General features: G+C 40.3%; 2 protein-coding genes across 3 annotated transcripts; both read left to right on the top strand.

Moving 5' to 3' along the window:
• Window positions 1-1387: 1387 nt before the first annotated feature.
• LOC124308910 (uncharacterized) lies at window positions 1388-10299 on the top strand. Its single transcript, XM_046772076.1, has 3 exons — window positions 1388-1559; window positions 6431-7942; window positions 8263-10299. Exons 1-3 carry the CDS (start codon window positions 1545-1547, stop codon window positions 8473-8475), a joined length of 1740 nt encoding a protein of 579 aa, XP_046628032.1. The 5' UTR covers window positions 1388-1544; the 3' UTR covers window positions 8476-10299.
• A 7614-nt stretch (window positions 10300-17913) lies between these two features.
• Window positions 17914-26321, top strand: LOC124308925 (pro-resilin-like). Of its 2 annotated transcripts, none has more exons than XM_046772095.1 (4): window positions 17914-18059; window positions 21522-21728; window positions 25102-25444; window positions 25999-26321. In XM_046772095.1, exons 1-4 carry the CDS (start codon window positions 18039-18041, stop codon window positions 26247-26249), a joined length of 822 nt encoding a protein of 273 aa, XP_046628051.1. In that variant the 5' UTR covers window positions 17914-18038; the 3' UTR covers window positions 26250-26321. The 2 variants fall into 2 exon arrangements, with proteins under 2 accessions (XP_046628051.1, XP_046628052.1); XM_046772096.1 differs by having other exon boundaries at window positions 17935-18059; window positions 25102-25429.

The raw sequence follows: 26321 nt of genomic DNA on the forward strand, positions 1-26321 counted from the left end.
ATTCTCGATAGTGAAAATATTGAATTTAATGCAGGAACAGAGAGATCATTTACAACTTTTTTTGAATGTATAAAAATAAAAAAATATCGAACAAGATCCTTCTTGTAGTATTTCGAATTTCGAATTTCGAATTTAGGTTGAGTGTCAGGTGATCGAAAAGAAGAAACAGGTTTGGAACGGTTCAGGTACATATTCATTCTTATTTCAATTATCCAGCACGTATTATTAAAAGCGTATTCGCGAACTCAGATTTGATTAATCAACTATAATCGATGGTAGATTGAAAAAAAAAAAAAAATCAGAAATAGAGTCACAGGCTGAAGCGTTATAAATATCAAAGTAACATTTCATTCCTGACTGTTGAGAAATGAAGATATTTCAATAAGTATAGCGATACGCGTGCCTAAATTCTTCGATTTCATCTACAAAACTAGTTTCTGTTTTACACACGTGAATGTTTTTCTGGTACGGTAAAAAAATGAAAGTGGTTAAGAAACGCAGGGTAATCACGAGTGGAAATTTATTTTGTTGCAGGGTATATAAAGACAACGACAGTGGTTGGAAAAGACGGAAAAAGAGGGATGAAAATGGCGAACAGATGGAAAATATTAATACAATATGTTCACTGTCTAGAATACCAATAATGTGTTTCTAGTTTTTTCTTTTTTCACGGGTTGTTATCCATACGAAGCAAAAAAGCATCGCAAGAAAAAACTCATCTTTTATAAGCAAAACGTAATAAGCTCAAGTTTTCTGCTTTGAATTGTAAAAGCGATCAAGCTATGAAAGAAAGGCACGATCACGTTATACGTACCGAAAGTGTTAGCTTCCGTTTTACATCCAGGACGTGAATATTTTTCTTATATGTTAAAAAATGAAAGTAATGACAAGTGGAAATTTATCTCGATGCGGGGCATATAAAGACAAGACGAGGGGTTGGAACGAGCGGAGAAAGAGGGATGAAAATAAGGGCGACGAAACCACGCGGTCCGTATCTCAAAAGTCAGCAGCCTTATAAGCATACTCGCATCCATTACCGTTTATTACAATTGCAAATAGCGTAAGTAACACGGTCATAAATATTAAAATGCAAAGACTCGGCGGCTCGGCGAGTCGTTTCGTTCGTTTGCCGGTTATACCGAAGGTCCTCAACCTCCGAGACAGTCCCGGTTGTAATAATTCGTCGGCGGAAAGAGAAATCTCTCTCTCTCCTCTCGCCGTGACCTTACACTAGCCGTGCAGGATCTTCTTTCACCCGTTCGCCAATCGGCATCGCTTATCGCATCCACGTGACGTGAAAGCGGGAGACTTTCGGCCAGTGAGAAGATTCGTTCGTTGTTTGAATTGGCTAATCGAAAGCCCACCAAAGAGGCCGGGATGAAAGTAAAAACGTCGGGATGCTGCTGCCGCGAATCTCTTTCGACTCGGGGACAGTTTCGCCTTCAGTTCATCCCAAAGCACTCGGTTAAGAGGAGAGGATCCCCGGAGATCAACCGTTTATTTTCATCAGTTTGTGCCGTTCCTGGGATTTCAATTCGCGCATCATGCTGATGTTCAAGGTGAGGATAATTAATCAATTTTCACGCTTTTATTTATGTTTTATCGAATTTTATTCGCCAAAAATTGATCGGCAAGTGGGACGGAATTGCGTGTAATAAATTCGAGGGGAAATTATGGAGATGAACGAAACGTTTGCTACGTTTTACCTTAATTAACGAGCTCTTGTTAGGCTGCTTTCTTTTTCTTTTCATTTTTAATCTCAATTTAAGACATTGCGGACTATTTTAACGGCGATAACTCGAGAAGTTAGCGGTATATCGATACGAACCGGGACGATTGCAAGTTTTTAACGAGGCTGTAATTATTATTACCTAGACGTAATTGTCAATGGCGTCGCAGTGATAAAAGGGGAATTGTGCAACCGGACGATCAAGGCTACAAGAAAAGTACGATCGTTGGCCTGCTTTTCGGACAATAGTAACAATTATATTGGCAAGCCGCGCGGAGTATTAAAAAGGCGATAAAAGTTGCAGAGAATCGGTGTAAAGTAATTGACAAACAAAACTGTTGACCAACGGAGCTTGACATTTGAAGATTTGACTTTTACCTAATGCAAGAGCTTGGAGCTGGCGCAATTATTATCCTCGCATCGTACAATTACAATTATCAATTAAGGAGAAAACAGTTCAAGGCCTTTAATCGAGCAGCTTTATAACCCAAGTTTCTCGACTTCTTTCTTCAACGAGCTTAATCTACACGAGAGCAATTAAATACTCGGTTCATAATCACCGAACTTCGGCAAAGCGATGCTTCGAGATGCGAAATAATGAAATTCCTTCTCAGGACGATTTCCTTGAAGGACTAACACCTTCCACGGATACGAAATGAATACGCTGACCCCGTTGTCGTGGTTTGAAGTCGCGGTTTCGCGGGGAGCTTTCCCCGCACCCTGGCGCAAATTGGACCGTTGTTTCACCCCCGTCCTCCTCTACCCTCGCGGTTTCATCCCCTAAGCTGGAGCAAAATTTCACTCGCGGAAGCCAGAGCTGGTCCGGAAATTCCCGAATTTTCCAATCCGAATGCTGATGAGGGGGAGGGCGGCGGGGTTGAAATTTCGAAGCTGAAACGATCCAAAAGCGCGTAAGTCCGAATTATTTGGCGGTGAAACTTCGAGTAAAGAAAACAAACTTTGAAGAGTTAACAGAGTTTCGAATGGTTGGAAACCCTTCAAGTTACGGTAGGTCAAAGTTCTGAAAAATAAATTTTCCATCGAGAAAAATTCCAGAAAATAAAGTTTTTATGTAGTGATAAAAAATGAGAAGAACTGAAAATCAGAACGACGAGGATTAAGAACGTAAAAATATTAGAAATCCGAAACAAAGAAAGATCAAAGTGATCAAATTTCGCCAAGCCAGAAATTCACCAAACTGACAATCTTGGACCATTTGGAATTTCGATGTTTCAGATTTTTAAATTTTCGCTTTTTCGTACTTTCAGAACTTTGATCTTTCAAAGTTACGCCCTTTCGGAACCTTGCACTTTCCGAATTTTCAGCGTTGGGTTTCGGACCATTCGAAACTTTGATGTTTTCTCAACGTTCGACTACTTTACTTCAAGTTTCACGATAAAAAAATTCGGAATTTGGCATTTTCGGATCTTTTACAAATTCGGAATTTCAACCCTGCCCCTAATAGGATACTTCTACTTTTTTTAAATTCGATTTTCTACAAACTTTTTACTGCCCATTGAATTTTCACTTTAGTCGGGATCGAAAAAAAAGCTAATTTCCAAACCTTCCGCGACTCCATTAATTTTTCAACCAGCGTCGCGACGCTCTATGCACAAACGGAATTATAACACTATTCGTATCAGGTATTCCGACGCGGTTCGAGCACAGTCGGAATATTCGAGTAACTCGATCCATTCGTAATTGCGTCTCCTATTTGCTCCTGCGTGGAGAAAAGTGATGAGAATCCATTTTACACGCGGTTCGTTATTCCAGGCAGAGTTTCAACGTCGGTAAAAATTTTCGGAATCACGTCTATGACTTAGTTTCGAAAAATTGAAATCCTACAATACCCACAATTGAGAATTGGAAGTTAAAAAAAATTTTACTCTTCACGTTGGGATCAACCGCTGATCGATTAATGCTACATTTTCATTACGTTCCAATTTTGAGTTTCAAATTTTGAAAGCTCCCATTTTCTCATAGAATAAATCCTGATACATGCCTGAATTCTTTCCGTTTTCGAAGTTCGATCAAACGACGTTACGCAAAACGATAATATATTCCGGATTGACGGGTGTTGTTCGAAACTGTAATTTCGTTTCTGCTTTCCATTTCGTGCGTCATTTTTTTCCTGCAAAACTTGATTTTCTCTCCTTCTCTCTCTCTCTCTCTCTCTCTGTCTCTGTCTCTTTCGCCGAACACGATTCTCTCGTATATTTTTTATTTCTGTTTCTTTTTTTTTCTTCAAGGTACAAAAAAAAAACTTTCTTTCGCATAAACGCTGATGTATTTGCCTTGTGTCAGCGTGCGTCGAGATAGGCCGATGATATAGCATATTATTATTCCGGATCTTCAATCTTCCCGAGGCAAAGAAAAATAAAAAAGAACAATAAAGAGAAAGAGAGAGAGAGAGAGAGAGAGAGAAAAACACGATATCGGACGCAGTAAAGATTCCGCGTTTCGTCTTGTTATCAAACTTTTCATACATCTCTGCCAGATATTTTGTCCTCGTGAATCGCATAACGATATATCTAACGATTTTGGAACAGCTTTTTGTACGCCTGCTCGTGTCTATCAATTTGATTTTAAAAATCTCGTGCCTTGACGCGTAGAAAAACTTTCATCACCAAAATATAATTTCAGTAGAAAAATAAAGTCTGCAATGAGCGGAAATATAAAACCATGGTCCGACTTAATTTTGATAATTTCTTCAACTGTACAAGAAAAATATGAAAGTGGATAGATTATTCGTCCAAAGTTCGCTGTAAAACTTTCTGAAAGAAGTTGAATTGGATATGGAGATCAAGCCGGCAGGATTTCCGTAGGCGAACAAGTGTACTAGAGCCGGTACATTGAAAAGTGTAATCTCGATTCGAAGGTGTGTGTGTGTGTGTGGGTGTAAAGTTTTAGTTTTCAGGTGAAAGAACTTGAATTGAAATCCTAAAACTTGAGGATGGAGAAAGAGAGAGAAAACAGAGTGCACGGCTGGGGGGTAATTAAACGTCATTGTAGGTATAACCCACTCTGGATAACAACTCGTAAAACAATAGCTTATCAGGATCTCCGAGCCGCCAAAGCAATTAGATTATTGTTCGTAGAGACGGCATGAATATAATGAGTAATGAATTAGGTATAACGAAGTTTCGTCGCGTATTCCGTGCATCGTTTTTACGGTGCGCAATTTCGCGATTACCACCGTATGAAAATACGCGGTTCAAGTTGCCTTTCCCACCGTCAACATCCCCTTCCGTTATAATAATCCTTTCGTAAAGGCGAACGGTGCTGGACTCGAGATACCGAGTGAATAATTAGCCGCTTTGATATCGAGCCTGCGACTCGCCCTTCCACCCACGTTCAGCAATTTTTAAAGGGTGCAGGGAATTCATCACCTCGCTTTACTCGCTAGCTGGTTGAAAAATTTCACCCTCGGTTATTTCATCCCCGATCCTTATACAACTGTCTTGCCCCGTTATTCCTTAAGGAGTTATTAGCCCGTTTAATCACCTCCCGCCATTTCTTCTCTCATTATTTTTTTTTATACGATTTTTTTTCTGTTTTGTCTTTTCTTTTTTTTTTTTCTCTTCTTCATCCCCTGCGTTTTCAATTCTTCTTCGATAACCCTTTTAGCCGTCCTCTCCCATCCACTTCAAGGTTTGAAGCGGTTACCGAGGGCCCCGGAAGTTGGAGGCACGCCGCTCGGTTTGTAATTAAGAACGAAAATGGCGAAGAATGACCGCGTCGTCCGTTGGTAACGAGAATTCTGCTCTCAAGAACGGCCGCATCGCCGTGATTCCGACTGATTGAGCTAATTATTAAGCTTGCGGATTATGTTGGCTAGACTGCCTCTCGACTGCCCTCGACTGAAAACTGTTCCCTACAATAGTCGAGTAACATTATGCTATTCGATTTTTATTCCTTTAGTCAATTTTTTAAAACGCTATGACAAACTGCAGCGTAGGAGATTCATTTACAGCAATTTTCAGATCGTTAATAGGTGAACTGAATCAATTAGCTGATCCGTTTATTAGCAACTTAAAAAAACAAAAAGATCATGAATTGTGTGAATTTTCTAACTATAATCCAATTAACAGCCGAGTTTAACTTTCTTTATTCTCATAAGAATCAACGCGTTTTCATTTATTTTTTTCTTTTCGCTGTAGGCAGGTTTTTTAATCATAAAATCTAACTCGATTACAGCTTCAGTTTAATATTTTTCAACCTCGGTTCCGTAACTTTCTTGTTTCATTAATCTCTTTATACCGGACTGTAAGTAACTGACACAACGTTAATCCGTTGCTCGTATTCAGTAAAACCAGCGATTAATAATTTCTAGACACCAGGTATGTATATATCTATACATTGGTAATCCATCTTCGCAGATTAAACATAAGAAAAAGGAAAGGAATGAAGAAGTGAAGAAACTACCCTTAACACATTGTACGAAATTATTCACAGCGTGAACGAAGGGTTGTAAAATGTTCATCAGCCAAGAAGCCTCGCTCAAAGTCATTTCTCTCTCTCTCTCTCTCTCTCTCTCTCTCTCTCTCTCTCTCTGTCCATCTCTCTGTCTCTCCTCTTTCCCCAAAATTTCGAAAGCGAACGAGAATCTCACCGACGTGTGATTTGCGATCGGGACCTTCCACAGCGTCCGTTTCTCACCCTCGTTCTGCAATCAATTAAGGATAACGATTGTTGTTGCAGGTAATGGTGTGTTTCCTGGCATTGTTCAGGACCGAAGACTGCGTCGGCGGTTTGCCCAGTGCAGACAGGGACCCTCCTGAGCATCAGAGGGCCGCCTCTAATCAGGCAGTCGCTAACGAACCGGGAATCGAGCCGACGGGGCGGCTGGACGATTACGGGAACTGCAGTCACAAAGAAGCCGCAGCAGAGGTTCAGCAGGATCGTTTCGAGCTGGGTGGTTCACCGCGTCACGAGTTTCTGCGCATGGTTCCTGCGACGGCCCAAAAACACGAGCGCAACTCCAGCGGCCCCGAAATTGAACCGAAGAAACGGTTCTCCAGCGTCTACTCGCAGGACGTACTGGAAGAGAGAGTCTCCAGGGAAAAAACCGAGTTCAAAAACGATCTCTCCGCCTACCTTGCCGGTGTCATCGACTCCGTGGTCAGTGGCCGAGGTGCGAAACCGGAGGTGGAACCGGAAAAACGGGACGCGAAGAAGGTGTCCCGAAAACGGGAACTCAAACAGATGGATACGTACGCGGAGGCAAAGGACCTCGACGTACTCGCGGACCGGATGGACGTTGACCTCGAACCGGAAAATCGTCAGCGAAAGAGCGTCGAGGTTGTGGTCAAGACCAGACATCAGCAGTCGACGAACATGCCACCAGCGACGAGGTCGCGGAGCGTCGTTTACAAGAAACGGAGCTCGAGGGGAGAGGGAAATAAAGGGGTGAGAAGGAACGGGGGGCGAGTTGCGGAACGTAGGGATTATTCTGTGGATCCGGTGCGGTTCGCGGTGCTGAATCCGGTCCAGATAAACGCGGCTGCGGCTTATGGAAGGCGACCGCAGTCGGTGCAACTCGACTTGTCGCAAGCTCTGGGCGATTTGGAACCGTTTCAGCTGCAGGCGCTGAGAGGATTCTTCGACAAGGTGCCGCCACCCTCGGCCAACTTCAAACCCATCGCTCCGAAACAGGTCGCCTATGCGCCACCAAGGATAGTCTACGAGACGAAGATCCTGCCGATGCCGTTTGGATCGATCGACGAAGAACGGAAGACCGTCGAGGCGCTCAACGCGCTGCTGGGACAGAGCCCGAAGCAGCAGCTCGAGGGCCTGAACCTTATCCTGAACAAGGATCAGCCTGTGAACCACCCGCAGCAGGAACTTCAGGACGCCTTGGACCTCGGACAGGCCTTTGTAACACCGATTCCGTCCGCTGATGTGAATTCCGGACTCGCTGAGAGTGGCTTAGGGTTCCCGAATGGTGGTCTGGACTTCGGCGAAGCCGGAGAGGCGATCTTTGACCTTGGGACTCAGCAGAACCCCGGAACTCCTGGACCCGAATTCACGACACCAAGATCAGAGCCTCATCAGGATCGCTTTAAGGATATTCCCGTCATTCAGGAACATCGGGAACAGCTGACGGTCTTTCGGAAAGAACACCAACAACCGGAGAAGCAAGGAGGTGGGATCCTCAGGGAGGGGTATCAGGTTCGGGAGCGGGAAGAGAGTGGAGAGGATACCGATAGCGGGGTGAGAAAGTACTTGGTGTTTAGAACGCTGTCAAGACCTTGAACGAGGTTTCGGTGACCATTGGTACCAGTCGTGGCCATATTCGCCACTTGCCCATAAATTTAGTGTACCAAGTGTCAAAACTTGGATCAAAAACTTGTTCAAAGATTTGGATTTTAGTCATGAATGTTTGTGTCTGTAATCGAAGCGATCGGAAGTTGAATCAGGAGCTAGAGAATCTTACGAAGGCGGCTGGAAATGGTGCATTCAAACCATTTCCTTTTCGAAGAATCCACATCATCGATGATTTCGATCAACTGATTGAGGGATTTTCTTTTCAGGTCGGCTACGCGGCCAAATACAACTTCGGATACCACGTGAACGACTACAAAAGTGGTAACGACTTCGGTCACGAAGAAGCTCGCGATGGCCTCGTTACTAATGGACGTTATTGCGTCCTTCTACCCGACGGAAGGGTGCAGAACGTCAAATATCGCGTGGATGAGAACGGTTATCACGCCAAGGTGTCCTACGAGCTGACTCGTTCAACATAAGAATCGTCCTCGACGATTCAGTTGTCCTGAGTAACGATCTTCCTGAAGTAGAGACGAGCCAAGGATCGGAGCTGAGGTGACGATAGCTGCAAGCTTTGATCCTTAGCTCCGTAATTTCGGGGGGCTCAAGTTTCAGGGATAGGAGATAAAAGAGCCAAAGCTTTCCTTAATTGAGAGCCATGATCGAACAAATGGACGATGAATCTAAGAAGGAAGGTATCCCAGGTCGATTTCTTTCGTAATATGTTATAATAGAGTAAAAACTAAGCGACATATATATTTTCTTTTATCTGCTATGAAACACTTTAAAGGGGTGAAACCACCATCCACACTAAGACATGTCAAGGGTTGGTTTCCCAGGTTTTTTGTCAATTGAGAAAATGACGCTCTTCCAGTTGGATTAGTTATAAAATGTTATGTTCTAGTGGGCGAAACTGCCAAATCGCCTGTTGACATCCCTTACTTTTTGAGGGTGGTTTCATCCTCCTAAATTGAAAAATGTAAGATAAAAAAAAAGTATGCGTCGCTTAGTTTTGAGTCTGCTATAACATGTCACAAAAGAAATCAAATCAGAGAGAGAGACAGAGAGAGAGATCGACGTGGTATACCTTCCTTGTAAGATTATGAAAAGTCACGAGAGGTGCAAAACATGTCTACTCGCAGTTAGCGAGGATCTGAAGATCCCCTTGAGGAGAGTGAAAAGACGGAAGATTTTGCACCCTGAAATTACGTTGTGATAGTTGGTGAGGGTGAAAGCCGGTTAGCACAGTTACATAAAGTTGATACCTGGACACATCATGAGGCACGAAACTGTGCAGCGAAGTGCAAAAAGTAGTCAGGAGCCAAGTATACACGTATATGGAATAATTGAAGTTCAACTTTGTTCGTTACTTACTATTATTAGTTAAGTAGGTTTCCCTATTCCGTTCCCTCTCGCTCTCCCCCCCCCCCCCCCCCCCCTCCCCAGATTCCCCATCAGTTTGTCTAAGCTGCAGGCTCTCAAAGTTATTCAATTTGTAAACTGTGGACTGGCATTCAAAAGTTTTAATTGCAGGGTATATAATTCGCGAGAAGAAGCAGCGGCTGATCTTACGCGTGCCAATTTTATTCCCTCATTCCCTTGCGCGGTCCCTCCTCCCCCTTCTCCGTCTTTCTTTCTTTCGGTACAGTTCACCCCTCCAAGATTCTTTAATTTTCCTCGAGAATTAGAAGAGCAGGAAACAATGCCGAGGCTTGACCCCCCAACCCCTCCAAGTACTTGCGCATTTAACCGCTGGAGAATATTATCATATCCTTGAGACAGTTAATTTGTACAGAACAATTTTTATTTATGAAAATGCTACCGTACCTTATATTGCATACTCTAATCCGCGTATGCGCCTTAATATCTTTATTTATGTAACATGTATGCATGTATGTATGTATTATTATTTACTTATTATTCAGAGATCTCAGTTGATCGATTTTACTTTCCCTTTTTTTTTTTTTTTCTTTGTGATTGACGAATTTCTTCGCATCGTCCTGATCACAAGTGCATCGGATCATTTGACTCGGGATAATCATTATAACATTACGCACTATTCGAGCATTGGAATAATTCACAGCTGATTAAAAAAATTTCAACAATTAACTAAATTCATACAAAGTGTAAAGTGAGATTCTGAAAACCGTGTGAATCTTATTGAAATTTGCACGAACAATTTTTAACAGCGTGAAAAGCTCTAAACTTTATTATAGTAGTACCTAGATATATTATTTACATTTTATTTTCAAACCCTTGAAATAAAACATGGTGCTTATATCGTAAACTCTAAATTGTGATTTCTGTTGTGTTGGTATCGCTGATCTTCACGCGAGAGTAATTAAAATGAGTTAACCTGCTTTTAGGTGGTAATCGTGATAAACGAACTTGAGTGTTTATTCAATATATATATATACCTATTTTCGTACAGGTCACAACGCGGGGTGAACATTGGTTCGATTAACTTGCTCTAGATTTCAATACCTGTACATCTTCACGTACACGTATATATACGTATTTGCTACGCACAACATGTATATGTAATTGATATAACGCACGGCGTGTACCGGGTGGCGTTAATTAACCCTGTTAGGAGCTTTTATTTACGCTAAACTGTATCGCGTATACTTTCGTAGTTATTCCAGGGCCTCGCACGTTTTCCCGTCCGTTATTGCGGCGTAAATTTTTCTGTTCAAAATTAAATTCACACGCCCCATGAGCCGAGACGACGTTGCGCTTTAGAGGGTGAAAGAAAAAAGTCGAAAACGTCAACGAAATTCGAAGAAGAAATGAAAATAATATTGCATAAAATAAAATGAATGATAGAATTTTGTCCGCCTCGTTTCGAGTTTCAAAGAAAAAGGCAAAATTACCGTCAACGCGGTGGTGAAATTTTATCGAGGCATCCCTCAAGGGATCAATTATTTTCACTCCTTGGCCTGTGTAACTCTTTCCTCGTAACAATGCCTGTACGAGAAACTTTTTCACATTCTCGACATATTCAACCGCGGGTAATTTAACCCTAATTATGGCCTCGAGTTGACGTGATGGGTAAAACGAAATGAGACAGGGAAAAATAGAGGGAGACTCAAGTATGCGACCAGCCCTCGAAAAGTGAAATCGATGGCGGAGCGTGAAAGGCCTTTTCGTTAATCATTTAAACATCGATGGGAATCGGGTTTTCCCAACTGTGGTCGAGATATAGAATCGAAACGCGAGTTCGACTCGCTGACCGACGGTTATTCGGCTCAACAACGCAAGAAATAATTCATCAAGATTGGATTCACCTGAATTTTTCATCCCCCCCCCCCTGCATGCGCAGACGTCTCCCGGTCCCAAACGGGTTCCCTCGTTTCTTCGATAGCTCTTTTTTTACTTTATTTTTTACCTTTTTTTTTATACGCTCTGCGCTCATCTATACAATATACATGTATTCGAGAGGGTCGGGAATTAATCGCGAGACCGCGAAAAAGATCGAGCTCCTTGTACGAAAGAAATATACTTACCCAAAGAAAAGGTGGTTTGGAAAGCACGTGTCGAATTCAACGAATGAATTCTATAAATCGAACAAAGCGTTGAAAAAAATAAACGGAGAGTGGAAAAAAAAAAAAAAAAAAAACTTGCCGAATCAATAGCTACGTGATCGTTTTTCCCCGAAACTTTGGTCACTTTGTGCGGTGCAGAATTTCACTCAGAAATGTAAACCCATACTGCACTTTCCGCGAACGTGTTTGGATACAGTTGATTGAATTCTGTGACGACGGTTTTTCTCACATCGATCTCTTTCTTTTTCCGTTTCTTTGCTCCGTCTGTTTCTTTCCTTCACTTTTTTATTTTTTTTTTTTTTTTTTTGTTCTTGTTTTTCCTCCGGCGAAGAAACAAACATTGCAAACACACCGTGGCATGAGAAAAAGGTAGAACCTATGATATGAGGGTCACAAAAGAACGAGATGTGTGATTTCAATTTCGGAAAATCCGGGTATTACTCCGAGTTTGCATATGATATAAACGTGAGAGGAAAAAAGATTGAATTTCCTCGAAATATTTATCAATTCGAAATCGCGACTGCGTTATCAGGACCGCAAACAAAGCGGTACGGGAGGAGTTTGAGGTCCCATTGACCCTCGGGCTGTGCAAAAAGTTCGCAACACGGGGTTTGGGAGAGCAGTTAATTGTACAAACAGACGAGTGATTACAGTGATGAAATGAAAAAGTATCGAACAAAAGAGGAGGAGAAAAAAAATAACGCGAGACAAATCCTGTCGCCAAAAAAAAAAAAATAATAATAATAATAATAATAATATCGAGAGTTTTTCACTTTCAAGGACTCGCAAGTGGGCTGCAAAGTTGCGACATCGAAATATATCCTGACGATGTAAACAATTGACGGAAGACTCGAGTCCTTGTAAGTATATTATACGGTAATGACTATCTTGAAGTTCATGACTGAGCTTTTTTTGGACGAGTCTGGTTCAACTGATTTTTTGTCATTTCGGTCGAATATAGTTGCATGTGTGGAGTTTGAAAGAGCTCATTTACACCAAATCAGGGTTGAAGGAGAGATTGGTTAATCGCAGATATCTAAAAAGAGATATCGATATTCGAATAAGCTCTGGTTCAATCAAGAGTTAAGATTCGTAGGCTGATCGAACTATCTATCACTCAACATTCCCTGCTAATCATATGCCAATACCTTCTCACATCACCTCGCAGGATGATGAAAATTAGCAAGAAAGGATGAAAAATGTTTCCAAAGCTGCGACCCCTCGACGTTTGAATAATTTCTGTCCAACAATAAAAGAGTGGAAGCAGACCGTTCCGTGAACTTTAGTTTGAATAATCGTTACAGTGCGTGTATTATAAACTCCAAGTGAACGATGGCTTCCGGTGCCTGTTTCATGTCCCGTTTGTGCTTCGAGGTCCCGTTCCTACCCCGCTGAGTTCGAATGCATGTGGATAGGTGGGACACGTTACCTGAACGAATCCACGCATTAATGGACAGCCCTCTTTGACTCGTCGCTATACGAAAATAGACAACTGACAGCCGACTGCCACGCAATCAATAAATTTCAGCTATCTCTGTTGATCAACGTCGATGCCCTCAACGTGGATCGTTGCGATACCCGTCGTTCACTAATTTGTCATCGCCGCGACTATTCCGCTTCCTGATTCGCTGTAAAGGTAGGTCAATTGAAGGTTTAACAATAGCGAAGCGTCAGTTTCTAGTAATTTGGAGAAATTTAATCAGTATCGAAAAATATGTTTTATCTTTTTTTCTTTGCGTTCACTCGAATGGATTGAAGTTATAGTTTTTTCAGTGAGACAGAAACCTTATCGCAGAAGTTTTACATTCGAATAAAAATTTTAAATCGACGTTCAAAAAACGGTTTCAGTTCAATTTTAGAAGAATCTGTGGAATCGTTTTACCGAAATTCAGGGTAAAAACCAATTTTCATTCTGCAAAGCTTGACAAATTTTGTGAAAGAGTGTGTTTGTTTTTCAAAATTTGCTCTTTTCGTTACGATTGTAATCGCGAACGGGAGTAAAACGCGAAGTCGAAATTTCGAGGGACAGAGTCTGGCCTTTGTCACACATGGGCGAGTGACTGGGATTGGGTATCGAGAATGAAAATAGATTCGCGGGTTTCCCGGCGGAGAAGAACCGAATTGATAATAGATTATCGTCACGCGAGGTATTCGGAATCAACGGATATAAATGTCACCACGTTACGGTTTCCAGGGAACCCGGAAAGACGAGTGTTCGTGTCTCTCGAAGAAGAATTCACCGAACTTGTTTCAAAAACTTCAAAAATCGGCAAGAAGTTGTTTTTCACTAGTTTTATTGACCTGTATCGTGTTTAATATTTTTCATAATAAAACGCGATTGTTTACTGCAGAATAACATAATATATCGGTACTTGGCGTCGATACCGATTTCAAGAAATCGTTACACTGATTAAGAAGAGAATAAAACGAGATTTTCATATTATCGACGCTTCTTCGGCGTTGATTTCCTCGACTAAAAAATCGAAATTTTCAATTCGCCGATCGTCATTTTATCGCATCACATTCCAAAATCTTACCGATCACTTTAGATTTAATGGGGACCGATTTCAGTTATATTCGGTATCTAGGACGAAATTCATTGCCGTTAAATTTCGATTGAACCGAAAATATTGAATATCAAAAAATTCCTGCAATCGGCACGATGTTTTTGCACGATGTTTTTTTTTTTTTTTGGTTTTTTTTTTCTTCCGTTACTCATAAATTTTCGCACTTTACAAAGGGATTAAATTGAGTTGTATACTAACCGCGATTTTCCCTCCCACCATTTCAGCACCACGCAGAACTTTTCGAGGTGTGAAGAAGATGGTTCCGGGTTGGCTTGAACGAGTTAATTTATTACGTGTACGAAAGTCGGTTAATTACCCGCGGCGTTCTCCCGCGTAATAGTTATGTTTTATACTCACACAAGAGCGTAGAGTGGTTAAGTGCGTTAGTTGAACACACTCAAACACGGTTTGGCTCTATGCGTTCAGAGCGGGAACTCGAGAGCACGACGATCCAGCTATTACAATGCCGCAATCGAGAAAGCGGCTATTTTTAGGGATTTATCTGGAGATAAAAATTAGTACGGTTTCTCAACGCGATTAGAATCCCCCCACATCGGACTTAAACGTGTTTTGTGTAGGAAATGCTTTGCAAAAGAGATCCAAAATCGTAAACGAATTGTGTAATCCAACCAATTAACGATTTGAAATATTTTCTATTCAACTAAAGGACAACGTCTTTAATAGCCACAAGATCAAAGGTCATTAAAATCTCCCACGTTTTCAATTTATCCGTCGAACTGACCGAAGATGAATGGCTGACAACAGATTAATTCAGTGGTCACGACAATCGTGTCTAATTCAATCGGGCTTGATTACCTTACCGTCGATATTAAAATTGGAACAAATGATGTTGATACTAATTAGGCTTCGAGTGTGAAGAATGAACCGAAAACTTGACGAGAAAGAAAATTAAAAAAGCACATTTCTGCGAATGAATCGTAACGCAATGGCGGTGAATTTGGTTCGAGATGCAGCAAAACTTTTTTTTTTAAATCAGTTTAACCAATTAAACCAGTGACATTGAATTAGTGAGAACAATATTTCATCGAGATGATTATCCGAGTGTGAAATGATGGCAAAGTGAAAAAAGAAAAAGAAAAAAGGTCGCTACGAGTCGTTGAAAGACAATTATTAATCACAACTCTCAGCTGTGAGAAATTGCAGAAACGGTGATTTTTCGTCCCGTCATATTCTTCTATTTCAGTGCAAGATGGTCTGAAATTTTATTTTTATTACCAAAGATAGTTCTCTGAGCGATATTTTTGGAATACGTCAAGGTTGAAGTGACTCGGCGGAATGCGGGTAGAATGTATTTGGCAATTCCTGAAATCCTGGCGTTAATTAGCGCCGGCCGGTCTCCGTATATCAAACTGTCGCTTAAGCAGCATACGCGTAGAGATACGAGCATAACAGGCATGCACGCCAGATTAGCCTGAAACAATGCGTGGCCTGAGTATACACAGGTCGGTCAACAATCGGTGCAATAGCATTTGGTCATCGGGGTTGACCAGCCAAAATTTCCGCCACCCGAGTCAGAATCCGGTTATCAGTCGACCGGTCCCTTTGCTGTGCGAAATCCGTTTCGCTCTGCGCTAGCAAAATATACCGCGTACAATCAGGATGAATAGACTCGTTTTGTGCCAAGTTAATCTTCGATTTTGTTCAGCGAATTTTGCAGGGCGATATTCGCAAGCTCTGTGCGAAATCATTCCGCTGCCTCAATCAGCTATAGCGTATAAAAATTTCTCCGCTCGTTACTTCGACACCCGCAGGGCACGTGGCTTGGGTAAACGGAAGGTCCGTGTTTTGCGATAAAAATCTAATTCAGCGAACAAAGGTGTTCGGAACGCAATTGCTCAGCCTTTGTTAAAAGTTGGTGAAAGCGAATTCCTGAAGAGGAATTCTTCGGGAAGTCATCCGGTGTTGCGTCAATTTTGATATTCAAAATCCCCCGATTTTTTGCAAGGGGTATTCGATTCTGGGAGGGTGTTTTCACGGAGAGAGTGATTCGACGGGATGTGCGAGCCTTGTCGGTCCTGACGGATGACGATTAGGCGAATTTGCGGCTCGCTGAAAGGCCAACGAAGCAGTTTCGCAAGCGGAGTAACCGGACAGGGCGAATGGTGTCAGCGGTGGGATCGACAGGCTTTGGATACCTGTTCAAAACGCGCGTTTGTGTGGCAAACTTTGGCTCCGGACCTCCTCGAGCTCTAATTGCAATTAATTAGCGCGAGCCATGAAACCGTAATTAACGTCCAGGTGAAGCCACGGTGCAGTTATCACCGTACACAGCGGTTTGAAGGACTGAATGCGCGAATTCGCAGCACAGATTTGAATCGACTCGAGTCAACCGGGGTCAAGATACGCGATCAAGCAATCGCGGGGGCGTCTCGAGTCATTTTTTGTCTCCATCAGCCTTGACACTTTTTGCCCTCTAAGGAATAATTGGGCAAGAATCCGCGCTCGCAGCGAGCCTTATGCTCCGAACAAAAACCATTTTTTCTCTCTCTCTATCTCTCTTTTCCACCGCTGTTTTACTTTCTGAGTAATCGACCATCGCTTAAATTAACTTGCGAGTCGAGGACGATCCGGGTCAAATTTAAATAATGGTCTGGAAATACGGTGTGAGTGACCATTTCGTCACTTCTTCAAGAAATATACAATTTTTGGAAAACGGTAAGTTTTGAGCTTTCGTTACTTCATTTTCGAGCCTTGCCAATCTGTCAAGAAAAAATTCTGGCCCTCCCGACAGAATTGTTAACTAGCCTCGTTTATTTTCATGCGAAATTAAAACGTTCGGAGAAAAACGGCCTTCATTCGGATCAAAGAGTAACAGACCTTGAAAATTGGAATCAGTCCAATTCAGTCTCAGTTCAAACCTTTATGAAAATGGAGTATCTTGGTGAAAACTTGCGGCAATTAATCAACGATCGGGTAACCGAGCTTTCGTAAAAGTTTTTTGAATTTTTCTCAGTACGTACGAAAATCGGTTTTTCGTAAAAGAAAGGAAGATTGAAAAAAAAAAGTGGTGGTGGTTCATATACACTGGATGTGAGACCCGGAGCTGCGTCTGCAGGATCCGTGGGAGAGAGAAAGAGAAAAAGCCAGACCTAACGGTGTATAACATAACGCGGGTATACGAATTTCGCAATATTTTGAGGAAGGGAGAGAGCGGATTCTGCAGAAGTTAGATCCCGGTGAAATTAATTGGTAATTATCCTAGAATTAGCGCGTAGCTCGCACGCATCTTCTTATATGAACATATACCAAGATGGGTAGGTGTGCGGTATATTGTAATATAAATAATTCACCGGCTAAGGCTGTTGCGGTATAAAACGAGTAGGACTCGGGTTTTTCCCTCTCTCTCTCTCTTTCCCTCTCCTTGTCCTTCTCTAATGTTCATAGGATAGTTCAGCCGTGATTCTCCCACGCATCGCATTATGCGCCTGCAAAGCCATACCATGATGTAACAATAAACAGGCTTCAACCATGCGGACAAGCGTATATAAACACACACACACACACACGGTTACACGTGCATGGATTGTACATATCTACGAAACAGCTTTCTCTGCCCGTTTCCTCCAAAATCCACCGACGAACAATGGGAAATAAAGATAGACTTTTCCGCGCGACGCTCTCCGTGCGAACTGGAGCCTCGAATTTCCCCCACTACGCGGGCCCCACAACGGGCCCCTGGGCCCCTCTTGGGCCGCAAAACCGCGAGGAGGAAGACGCAGGGAATCAGCCCTGTCTGAGAGTATATATACTCTGGGAAGTTTTTTGTACGGCACATTCGACATTTTGCTCTTGTATCTATCTTATCGCGGATTAGATTTTGGTTTAAGAAAAAAAAATAAAAAGACATATATATATATATATATATATATATATATATTTTCTCAAATCTAAGCGTTATACTTTGAGATTATGGAAAGAACTGTGCGTCAGGTAATTAACACGTTGCTGAATTAAGGCGATTCATTGTCGGAGGGTGTTTTTTTTTTTTTGTTTTTTTTTTTTTTTTGTGTGATTTTTTGAGTGAATATAGAACGGAATTTTTTCAACTATCCGCAAACACGAACACTCGTTGTGACGCGACATACACGTGGCGAAATAAAAAAACCGTTTCTCGATTAGTCCCGAAAAATATTTTTTACGTCTTATGCAGTTTGGAAAAACTTGTGATAGAGTGTGAAGTGATAATATCGTTATCTTACTTTTGGACTGATTTATGGCAATCTTGATCAATTTGGATCTGTAAAAATTATTGTGAACCATAGAATCTGATATTTGCTGAAAAAATTTGTAACAACATTTTTTCTGCTGAGTGCGATCAAAATAACTAGAAACATGTTTATGCCGTACTTGTTCTTATTTTATTTTTTTTTTACTTTAACGTCAAAGGAGCGGTTGAATATCTCATTAATGAAATTCGATTGATCTGACACGTTTTTTCTCATCTTGACCGGACGAGAAAATTCATGCCTGTTAACTTTTTTGTTAACGTAACTTCGAAACAGTATTTTTCGTTCGTCCAGACATAAAATTTCTCCGTCAAAGACAAACGACTCTCAATTCGACGCAACTTATACTGATCATTTTCATTAGGGAAACATATCGGTTTTAAGTGATTGGGTGAAATTTTAAAAACTACTAATAATAATAATCGTTAAAAATCGTTACGCAATTTTCTCCTTGAAAGCGTTTTAATTGCAATATAAATATCGAGTTTCATGGTCTGAATTAAGAATTCAGAATTTGAAAAGTTCCGAGAGTGCAAAAATGAGAAAATTTTTAAATCTGTAACAACGTAATTGAGAATGATCTAAGATTTTCAGTTCCGTGAATTTCTGGCTCGGTGAAATTTCATCACTTTGATTTTTCTTTGTTTTTGATTTTCGATATTTCTGCGCTCGAAATCCTGATAATTCTGATTTTTGTTTTATTCATTTATTTTTTTTTTTTTTCTCATTTTTTACACCCACTCGGTAATCTTAACTTTCGGAATTCGACTCGATCGAAACTTTATTATTCGGATCACTGCTCTATCGGAACTTTACTTTTCGAAACTTTGCTCAATCGTAACTAAAATTCTCGGAATCATGCGTTTCGGAACATTGAACCAGCGTGTTTCCGGCCGTTCGAAACTTTGTTGTCGTTTCGTCAAAGTTCGATTTCTTCGCTTCAAGCTTTCCCGCAAAATAATTCGGAATTAGCCGATTTCGAAACTTTCAAATTCGGCACGTTAAACCCGCCGCCCACGCATCGCGCCCTTTACACAAGACGGCGTATAGCGCCAGGGCGTTGCTGGAATCGGAGATTCCAGATCGATGACGAATCGTGGGTGGAATAACGGAGAGGCTTAGCAGGAGTTACGAGGTGGAAGCTCGGGGTTTCCTTCGGCGGACCGTGGCACGAAACATTGAGCCTAGGCGTAGATAGACCGAGGCAATTGTACCCCGCGTACGATATACGAAATCCCTCAGATTATTATGGACTTTGTAATAGGTAATTAGGGATACACGTCGAAACCGTTGTAGGGATTATGCAGCCGGCAGAATCTGCACCTGCACAAACCGCCGACCTCGATCACCAGCGTGTGCCGTATGCCTTATACCCGGATCGGATAATTGTGCGCACGACCTCGCCCAGAGCTTAGCTATTCACAATCGGTCGATTTAATGCAGCTCAGCCAGCCGGCTCAGCTGTAATTAACGTGTTGGTTAAGCGATCGATTCGTAGTCGATTCGAAAAAAAAAAAAAAAAAATCGTTACAGACTGCACTGTTAAAATTTTCTCTATGGAACTTCTTACACTGTATTAGAAGTTTTATGCGGATACGGAACAGTGGATTCACCATACATTCACTGTGTGTTCAATTTACGAACACAATAAATTTAATAAAAAGTTTTGTCAAATTAAATTACTTTTTTGTCTTTTTCCTATAAATTTTAGTAAAATCAATAATTTTCATTTTAAATTTCAAACAATGCAGCATAGCAATTTACGATGCTGCACTGAATTTGTAAACTTACACAACTTTTGTACGGTAAATGTGTAGTAAGTTCACAATCATTTTTAACAGTGTGGGCAACTGCTTCTCTCCATGACTACGATCGGAATTAATTGGTGGGGAAAAAATGCTAGAGTCCAATTTTTGTCCTCTATTTTATTGCCTCAAAACCAAATCACATAAATGACGTACGATACTTAGGAAATAAATATAATATACATCGCATTGTACTAATTGTAAGACGCTTTGCGATATAAGTACTAGACTCTTGTGTGTATTGGTTTGGTTGAAAATAAAAAAAAAAATTGCAAACAGAAAATGATATAATAATAACAGTATATAAACTTTAAAGTATAATTGGTTGGTGCATTCGAAATTAAGTGCGTAGTGTTTGATGGAACTGTTGTACAAATTTTTTTTTTCTATTTTTTAGATATCAATTTTATTATTCTTGCAGCGGTGTGGCAAAATTCCTCAACTCGTTCAAACGGTTCCCTTTAAACTCGGGAGCCGATTTCGGTGAATATCGAACTTCACGTATTTTCGTTTCAAGCTTTGCGCGGACCGGTACACAGACGATATTATCGTACGCATTAGGGAATCAGCCTGCAGTTCGTCAACTAGTTTCAGTGTCACTCATCCATAAGCTGAAGGAGAGACAGGCTTGAATCGCGATGTCTGTAGCCGATGCACAAAATCACACAACAGCGACATTGTCACAGCGTTAATTTTAATCTGTCCGATAGCAAACGCGAGCTTCCTAACAACGAGAACTGAACGTGAAGCGATAAACTCGGTACAACGAATACGTCTGTCTTGACTTGGGTTAATCTCGTTCGTCGGTGAAACTTGACGTTTTGCAATTTCGACCGAAAACATAAAATGATAAAACAGTGCACGATTTACGTGCATCGTTAAAATTGTTTAGTACCTGCACACGATATCGATTAGCTACTGCGGTTACAAACATCGACGCAAGTGATACAACGAAATGAAAATCGTCGATGCGGATAAATTTTCATTACTGGAAACTAAAAATTACCTAACAAAACACGATAATCTTCGAATTACGACTACGGCTCAAAGTGTCTATTGGAGAATAATCATAGTGTGAAAAATAGAGTTTCAATAAGCCTCCTTGACACGTTCGAATAGAATTTGTTCGTGGAAAATGAATCAATTTAACTTTCGTCAACTTGTCATAATCGTGTAAAAGTTGAAACATAACCGCTATAAACTGATGACTAACCACTCTTGAGTGAATAAAATCAAGGGATTTCACCGAACAATTACTGCTGTCAAATATTGAGTGACCGTTGATTAATTCTTATGGAATAACCGTTCCATTTTATACAAGCATAGCAGCCGCCATAATTGATATCGATTTTATTCCGCAGGTTATTCTGACCCTGGCCTTGGGGATGGGTTTGGCGTTTTGCGAGCCGCCGGTAAGCAGCCAGTACGGTGTGCCGGGAAATTTTGATGGTCAAGGCAGCCATGGGGTTGGTGGTGGTCATGGGGGTGCGGGAACCGTGACGAACAGCTACGGGGCTCCGTTAAATGGAGGAGGACACGACGCCCACCAGGATTACATCGACAGTCAGGTGAAATTTGGGAATCCATCATCTTGAAAGTACAATTTGAGATGAGAAGAATTTGGGAATAATTTACGATGCGGAAATTCAAACTGTTTTGTGCAATTTTTCAATAATTTCGGGTCATTGATTGGGAAACTTTTCAACTTTGGGGTGTGAGAGTAGAATTGTTGAAAAAATTGCACTTGAAGAGTCTTGGTTGTATCAATTAGCAATTTTGTTGTTTAGAATTTCTGATATAGAAATTTTCGATTTTTCTCACAGTACGAATTCCAAGTTTTTAGATCAAACATGTTTCTAACCGTACCGCATTTTGAATCACATGTTTTTTTTTTTTTTTTTTTAATTCAATTTTTTCAATATTTCAAAGTCTCGTTTCAACACTTTGTTTTTTTAGAATCCCCAGTATTGAACGATTCGATTTTTTTTCTCTTCTTCTAAGAAATTTCTAAAAAGAAATACTTGCAACACGTAGTTTTCAATCGTCATTGAATTGATTTTTGGAATGAAAACAATTTTCCGGTAAATTTCAAATCGAACTATAATCAATACTTTCAATAAATTTCATCACGGTATATTTACTATCAAATTATTATATTCTTAAGCTACAAAGATCTTTATCAAAAAAAAATAATAAACGAAATCTCAGCGGCCTTATTTTAAATCTTTTGAAAATATTTGAAAAGAAAGAGTAGATTCATCGATTTCACCCTAGGATGACTTATTTTATTCAAAAAAGAAGAATAAAAAAAAAAAAAAAAGCTATACAGTTTCTAAAAATTCACAAAAACACAATGCTAAAAAACATTTTTTCCAACCGCACTTTCCCCTATTTATGCATATCCAAAGAGATTTTCACGGCTTGCGAGTATAATAATTTCATTACGACTATCTCGTGAATAGAATTGCTAAAAATTATCGATTCTTTATGAACCTGCAATCTCTTAAATCTCTTAAAATCGTTCTAAAGGTCTAATTAAGGGATAAAATACGGTGAGGATGAGGAATTCAGTCTACAGAGATTGCAGACTTGAATTTTAACAAAAATTGATTACAACTATCTCGTAAATAGAATTGCTAAGAGTTATCGATTTTTGTCATTAACCTGCAATCTCTTAAAACTGTTCGGGAGGTCCAATTAGTGGATAAAAAAAAAAAAAAAGAGACACGACGAGGATGAGGAATTCAGTCTACCGAGATTGCATACTTGGAGCAAAGTAGAAACTTCCGCAAAAAGTGGTGCGATAGGAATCGCGAAGGGTAGGACGAGAGGGAAGGTTGGGGGTGGTTTGCTCGCATACGTCGGGAGGCGCATGCAAGTGCAGCAAAGTGGATTCTTGCATAATGGGAGCATTTAGATTCACCGTAGCGATTGTAGCGACCCGCCGAGTCGCGTATATAGACGATAAATGTTTGTCGCGCGTCTAATGCTCTCGGCATGGTGTCCCGGTGTTGTAAACCATGCGAACCTGCCGACCCGACCCGACGACCACAGATAAACCATTTTATGGTCCCCGCCGCCGGCTTCCACAATAGTGCGGATACCTCTCTTATATATATATATATATATATATATATATATATATATATATATATATACATATATATATATATATATATATATATATATATATATATATATATATATATATATATGTGTGTGTGTCTAAATTGCGAAAAGTAAGTCCCTCTCTTTACTTCTTTGTGCACGTTGGAAGCGAATCGGGAACGTCGCGTCGTTATTGCGTCGAAGAGATTTAAGTCGGGATCGTGTTCCTGGTTAATGTTCAGGTCAAGCCTCTCGCCTTATCCGATCCAGTTTTGCCCGTGAAATTTTTACTCGCTTTTATTCTTTACGTTTTAAAAATTATTTCTCACTCTCACTCTCTCTCATGTATAACGCATACCATTCTCTTTTTCTTTCTTATTCTTGTTACATCTTTTTTATACTCCGGATGAAAGATTGAAGTAAATCTTTAAAGGAAAAGTTTAGACGCGTTGTCCTTGAGTGTCAAAAAAGAAAAAAAAAAAAGAAAAATAGGCTGATGGTTCACTTTTTTGGTATACCTTTGATTACTCCGCAAAAACGAAGGAATTGATTCAAAGGTCGTAATTTTAGAGGTAACAAAAATTTTCATTGTGTTTTTAGCTGTCTCGTGATGGGAAATGTTTTTTTTTTTTTTTTGTTTTTTTCTTAATTTAATAAATTCCTCGGAGTGAGGAAGAAAATTCTTGTGATCGTAGAGTTTTTCTTTGAAACGTGAAGCCTCAGTACTCTGAATTCAATTAGTGAAAAAAACTGCTTTGAGGTATTCAAGATGAGAAAAGATGGTGTATTAAACGAGAAATTACTTTGCTGGAATAATAGAGAAAAACTTTCCTCCCCAATCAATTTCAAGATCTAAAGTTTTTCAGGCATAAAAAGGGTTTCTTTTGTTCTTCAATATTGCAACACAAACTACCCTCCGGTATAGAAAGTGGTAACGGCATAAAAACCCGAGGGAGTAACGGGGGAAAGAAAAATTAATAACTACAACTCGGAGTAAAAGCTGCATTACAAAAGCTTGAATGACGAAATTATCTCGCTGCAGCTCGACTCTGACGCTAATTGTTTAAGCGAAAGGGATAGGGAAGAATTGAAAAACTGACAAAACGAACGCGAGACAAATTACAAACTGTCGATTCTTTTTTTCAATTCGCTTACAATTCATCCATGCATTTTCTTTCGTCATTGGTAACAAAACGCGAAATGCAACTGCTTAACAAAAGGCGGAGGACGACGATTGAGAAATCCGACTTACTTCCAGCCACGGCTATATACGTATAATAATCAGCTATTACAAGATCCTCGAGTAGCTCTCCATATTCATAGTATCGCTATTACACAGTTCAGAGGCCTCGTTCCGAGCTACATATTTTATACGTGTGAATATAAACTGACTACCCGATCCTCTCGTTCTTCTTTACATTCGGTACGAGCGGCTGAAGAATTTATTCCTACAAACATAACTACCAGACGTTTATCAATAAATTTATTATCATGCGAGCGAGAAAGAACTAAAACTGATTTATGAGGCCTTGAAGCAATTTTCCACTTCGCTAACTTCAGTCACTTATTTTGTTATTTCAATTTTTTTTCCCCATTATTTAACCTACCGTCTGTTCGTTATCCAAACTTCAATCTTACAACGTTCAGACGCATGTCTGTAAAATAACAGGAAAAATAGAAATAAATTTATTTCATGCAAACAAAGCTTTGAGATACACGTCGACGATTCATTGCAATATCGATGATTCTATCGTCGTCTCTGATGTAATGTTTTTGGGTTTTTTATTTGTTTTTTATTTTTTTTTATTTTTTATTCCTACTTTAAATCCTCAGCCGAAATCGTACGAGTTTGGTTACGCGGTGAAGGACGCGGCTTCCGGAAATGATTTCGGACGTCGTGAGACCAGCGACGGTGAAACGGTGCGGGGTGAATATCGAGTCCAACTTCCGGACGGGCGTACTCAGATCGTAACTTACACGGCTGATTGGAGAACTGGATTTCACGCTGATGTAAGGTACGAGGGTGTCGCCTCGTATCCCGATCAGTACAACAACAATAACAACAACAACAACAACAACAACTACAACAACAACTACAACAACAACAACGGATACAACGATCTGAACGCGAATAGTCTCGATACCGGATACAACGGAGCTGGTAATTACAACGGAGGTGATTGAAATTTCTTTGAAGAAGAAGCTGAGCTTTCGTTGTAGTTAAAAATCAATGGCAGCAAAAGCGGTGTCAGGTTCTGTGACGCTTAAAGCGAATCTATTGATACAAAGTCACTGGGACGGTCATATTTTCACCTGACGATTTCATTGTCAGCTTAAAATCGTTATTTTAACAGGCTGATGTTTGTAAATTCAAGATTCTAAACGAAATTCAAAATTTAGGGAAAAGTTGCGAATACACTTTGATCATTGGTTCAGGTCTCCAATATTTTTTAGTCGCGAGACGTAGGTTGTGGAAAATACGAAATGACGTTATGGCAGTGATTTTGGATTTGATTTAGTGGGAAAAAAAAATAAAAATAACTGGACGGACAGGAAAGTTTTAATCATCGCAGTTTCAGATACTGATTTTAGAAAATAACCTTTTTTTTCTTCATGAGAGCTATTAGTTTGATCGTTTGGGATTGCAATGATTTGAAATACTTTTCATTTATTATTGTTTGAAATATTGTCTTCCGAGTCGTGATTCATTGAGTGGTGTACAAATTTTAGGTAACAACGGAGCATACAACGGGAACAACAATTATCACGGCAGCAACGGGAATTATAACACAGGCGTTGGTGTCAGCGGTGTCAACAACAATTACGCCAACGGTCACAACAACAATTACAACGACAACAACTACGATGGAAACAGTTTGAACGGCGGTTACAACTATAACGCGGGATATTCGAGCAACGTTAATAATAATTTCGGTTCGAAATCCCCGGTCTCATCATACGGAACGCCAGCGTTTCACTGACGGAATACAACGAATGTAAAAACCGTTTAACAAATTAAGTGGAGAAAAAAAAAATATATATTTATCGATCAA

Source organism: Neodiprion virginianus, chromosome 7, assembly GCF_021901495.1.
Source record: "Neodiprion virginianus isolate iyNeoVirg1 chromosome 7, iyNeoVirg1.1, whole genome shotgun sequence".
NCBI classification, from domain to species: domain Eukaryota; kingdom Metazoa; phylum Arthropoda; class Insecta; order Hymenoptera; family Diprionidae; genus Neodiprion; species Neodiprion virginianus.

Bases quoted from the DNA above. Each gene is read 5' to 3' on its own strand.
- LOC124308910 (XM_046772076.1), top strand. The intron at 7,943-8,262 runs GTGAGAAAGTAC...TTTTCTTTTCAG, and splicing joins GAGAGGATACCGATAGCGGG to GTCGGCTACGCGGCCAAATA.
- LOC124308925 (XM_046772095.1), top strand. From the start codon at position 18,039: ATGGAAAGAACTGTGCGTCAG. The intron at 18,060-21,521 runs GTAATTAACACG...TTTATTCCGCAG, and splicing joins TGGAAAGAACTGTGCGTCAG to GTTATTCTGACCCTGGCCTT. The intron at 25,445-25,998 runs GTGATTGAAATT...TACAAATTTTAG, and splicing joins AGCTGGTAATTACAACGGAG to GTAACAACGGAGCATACAAC.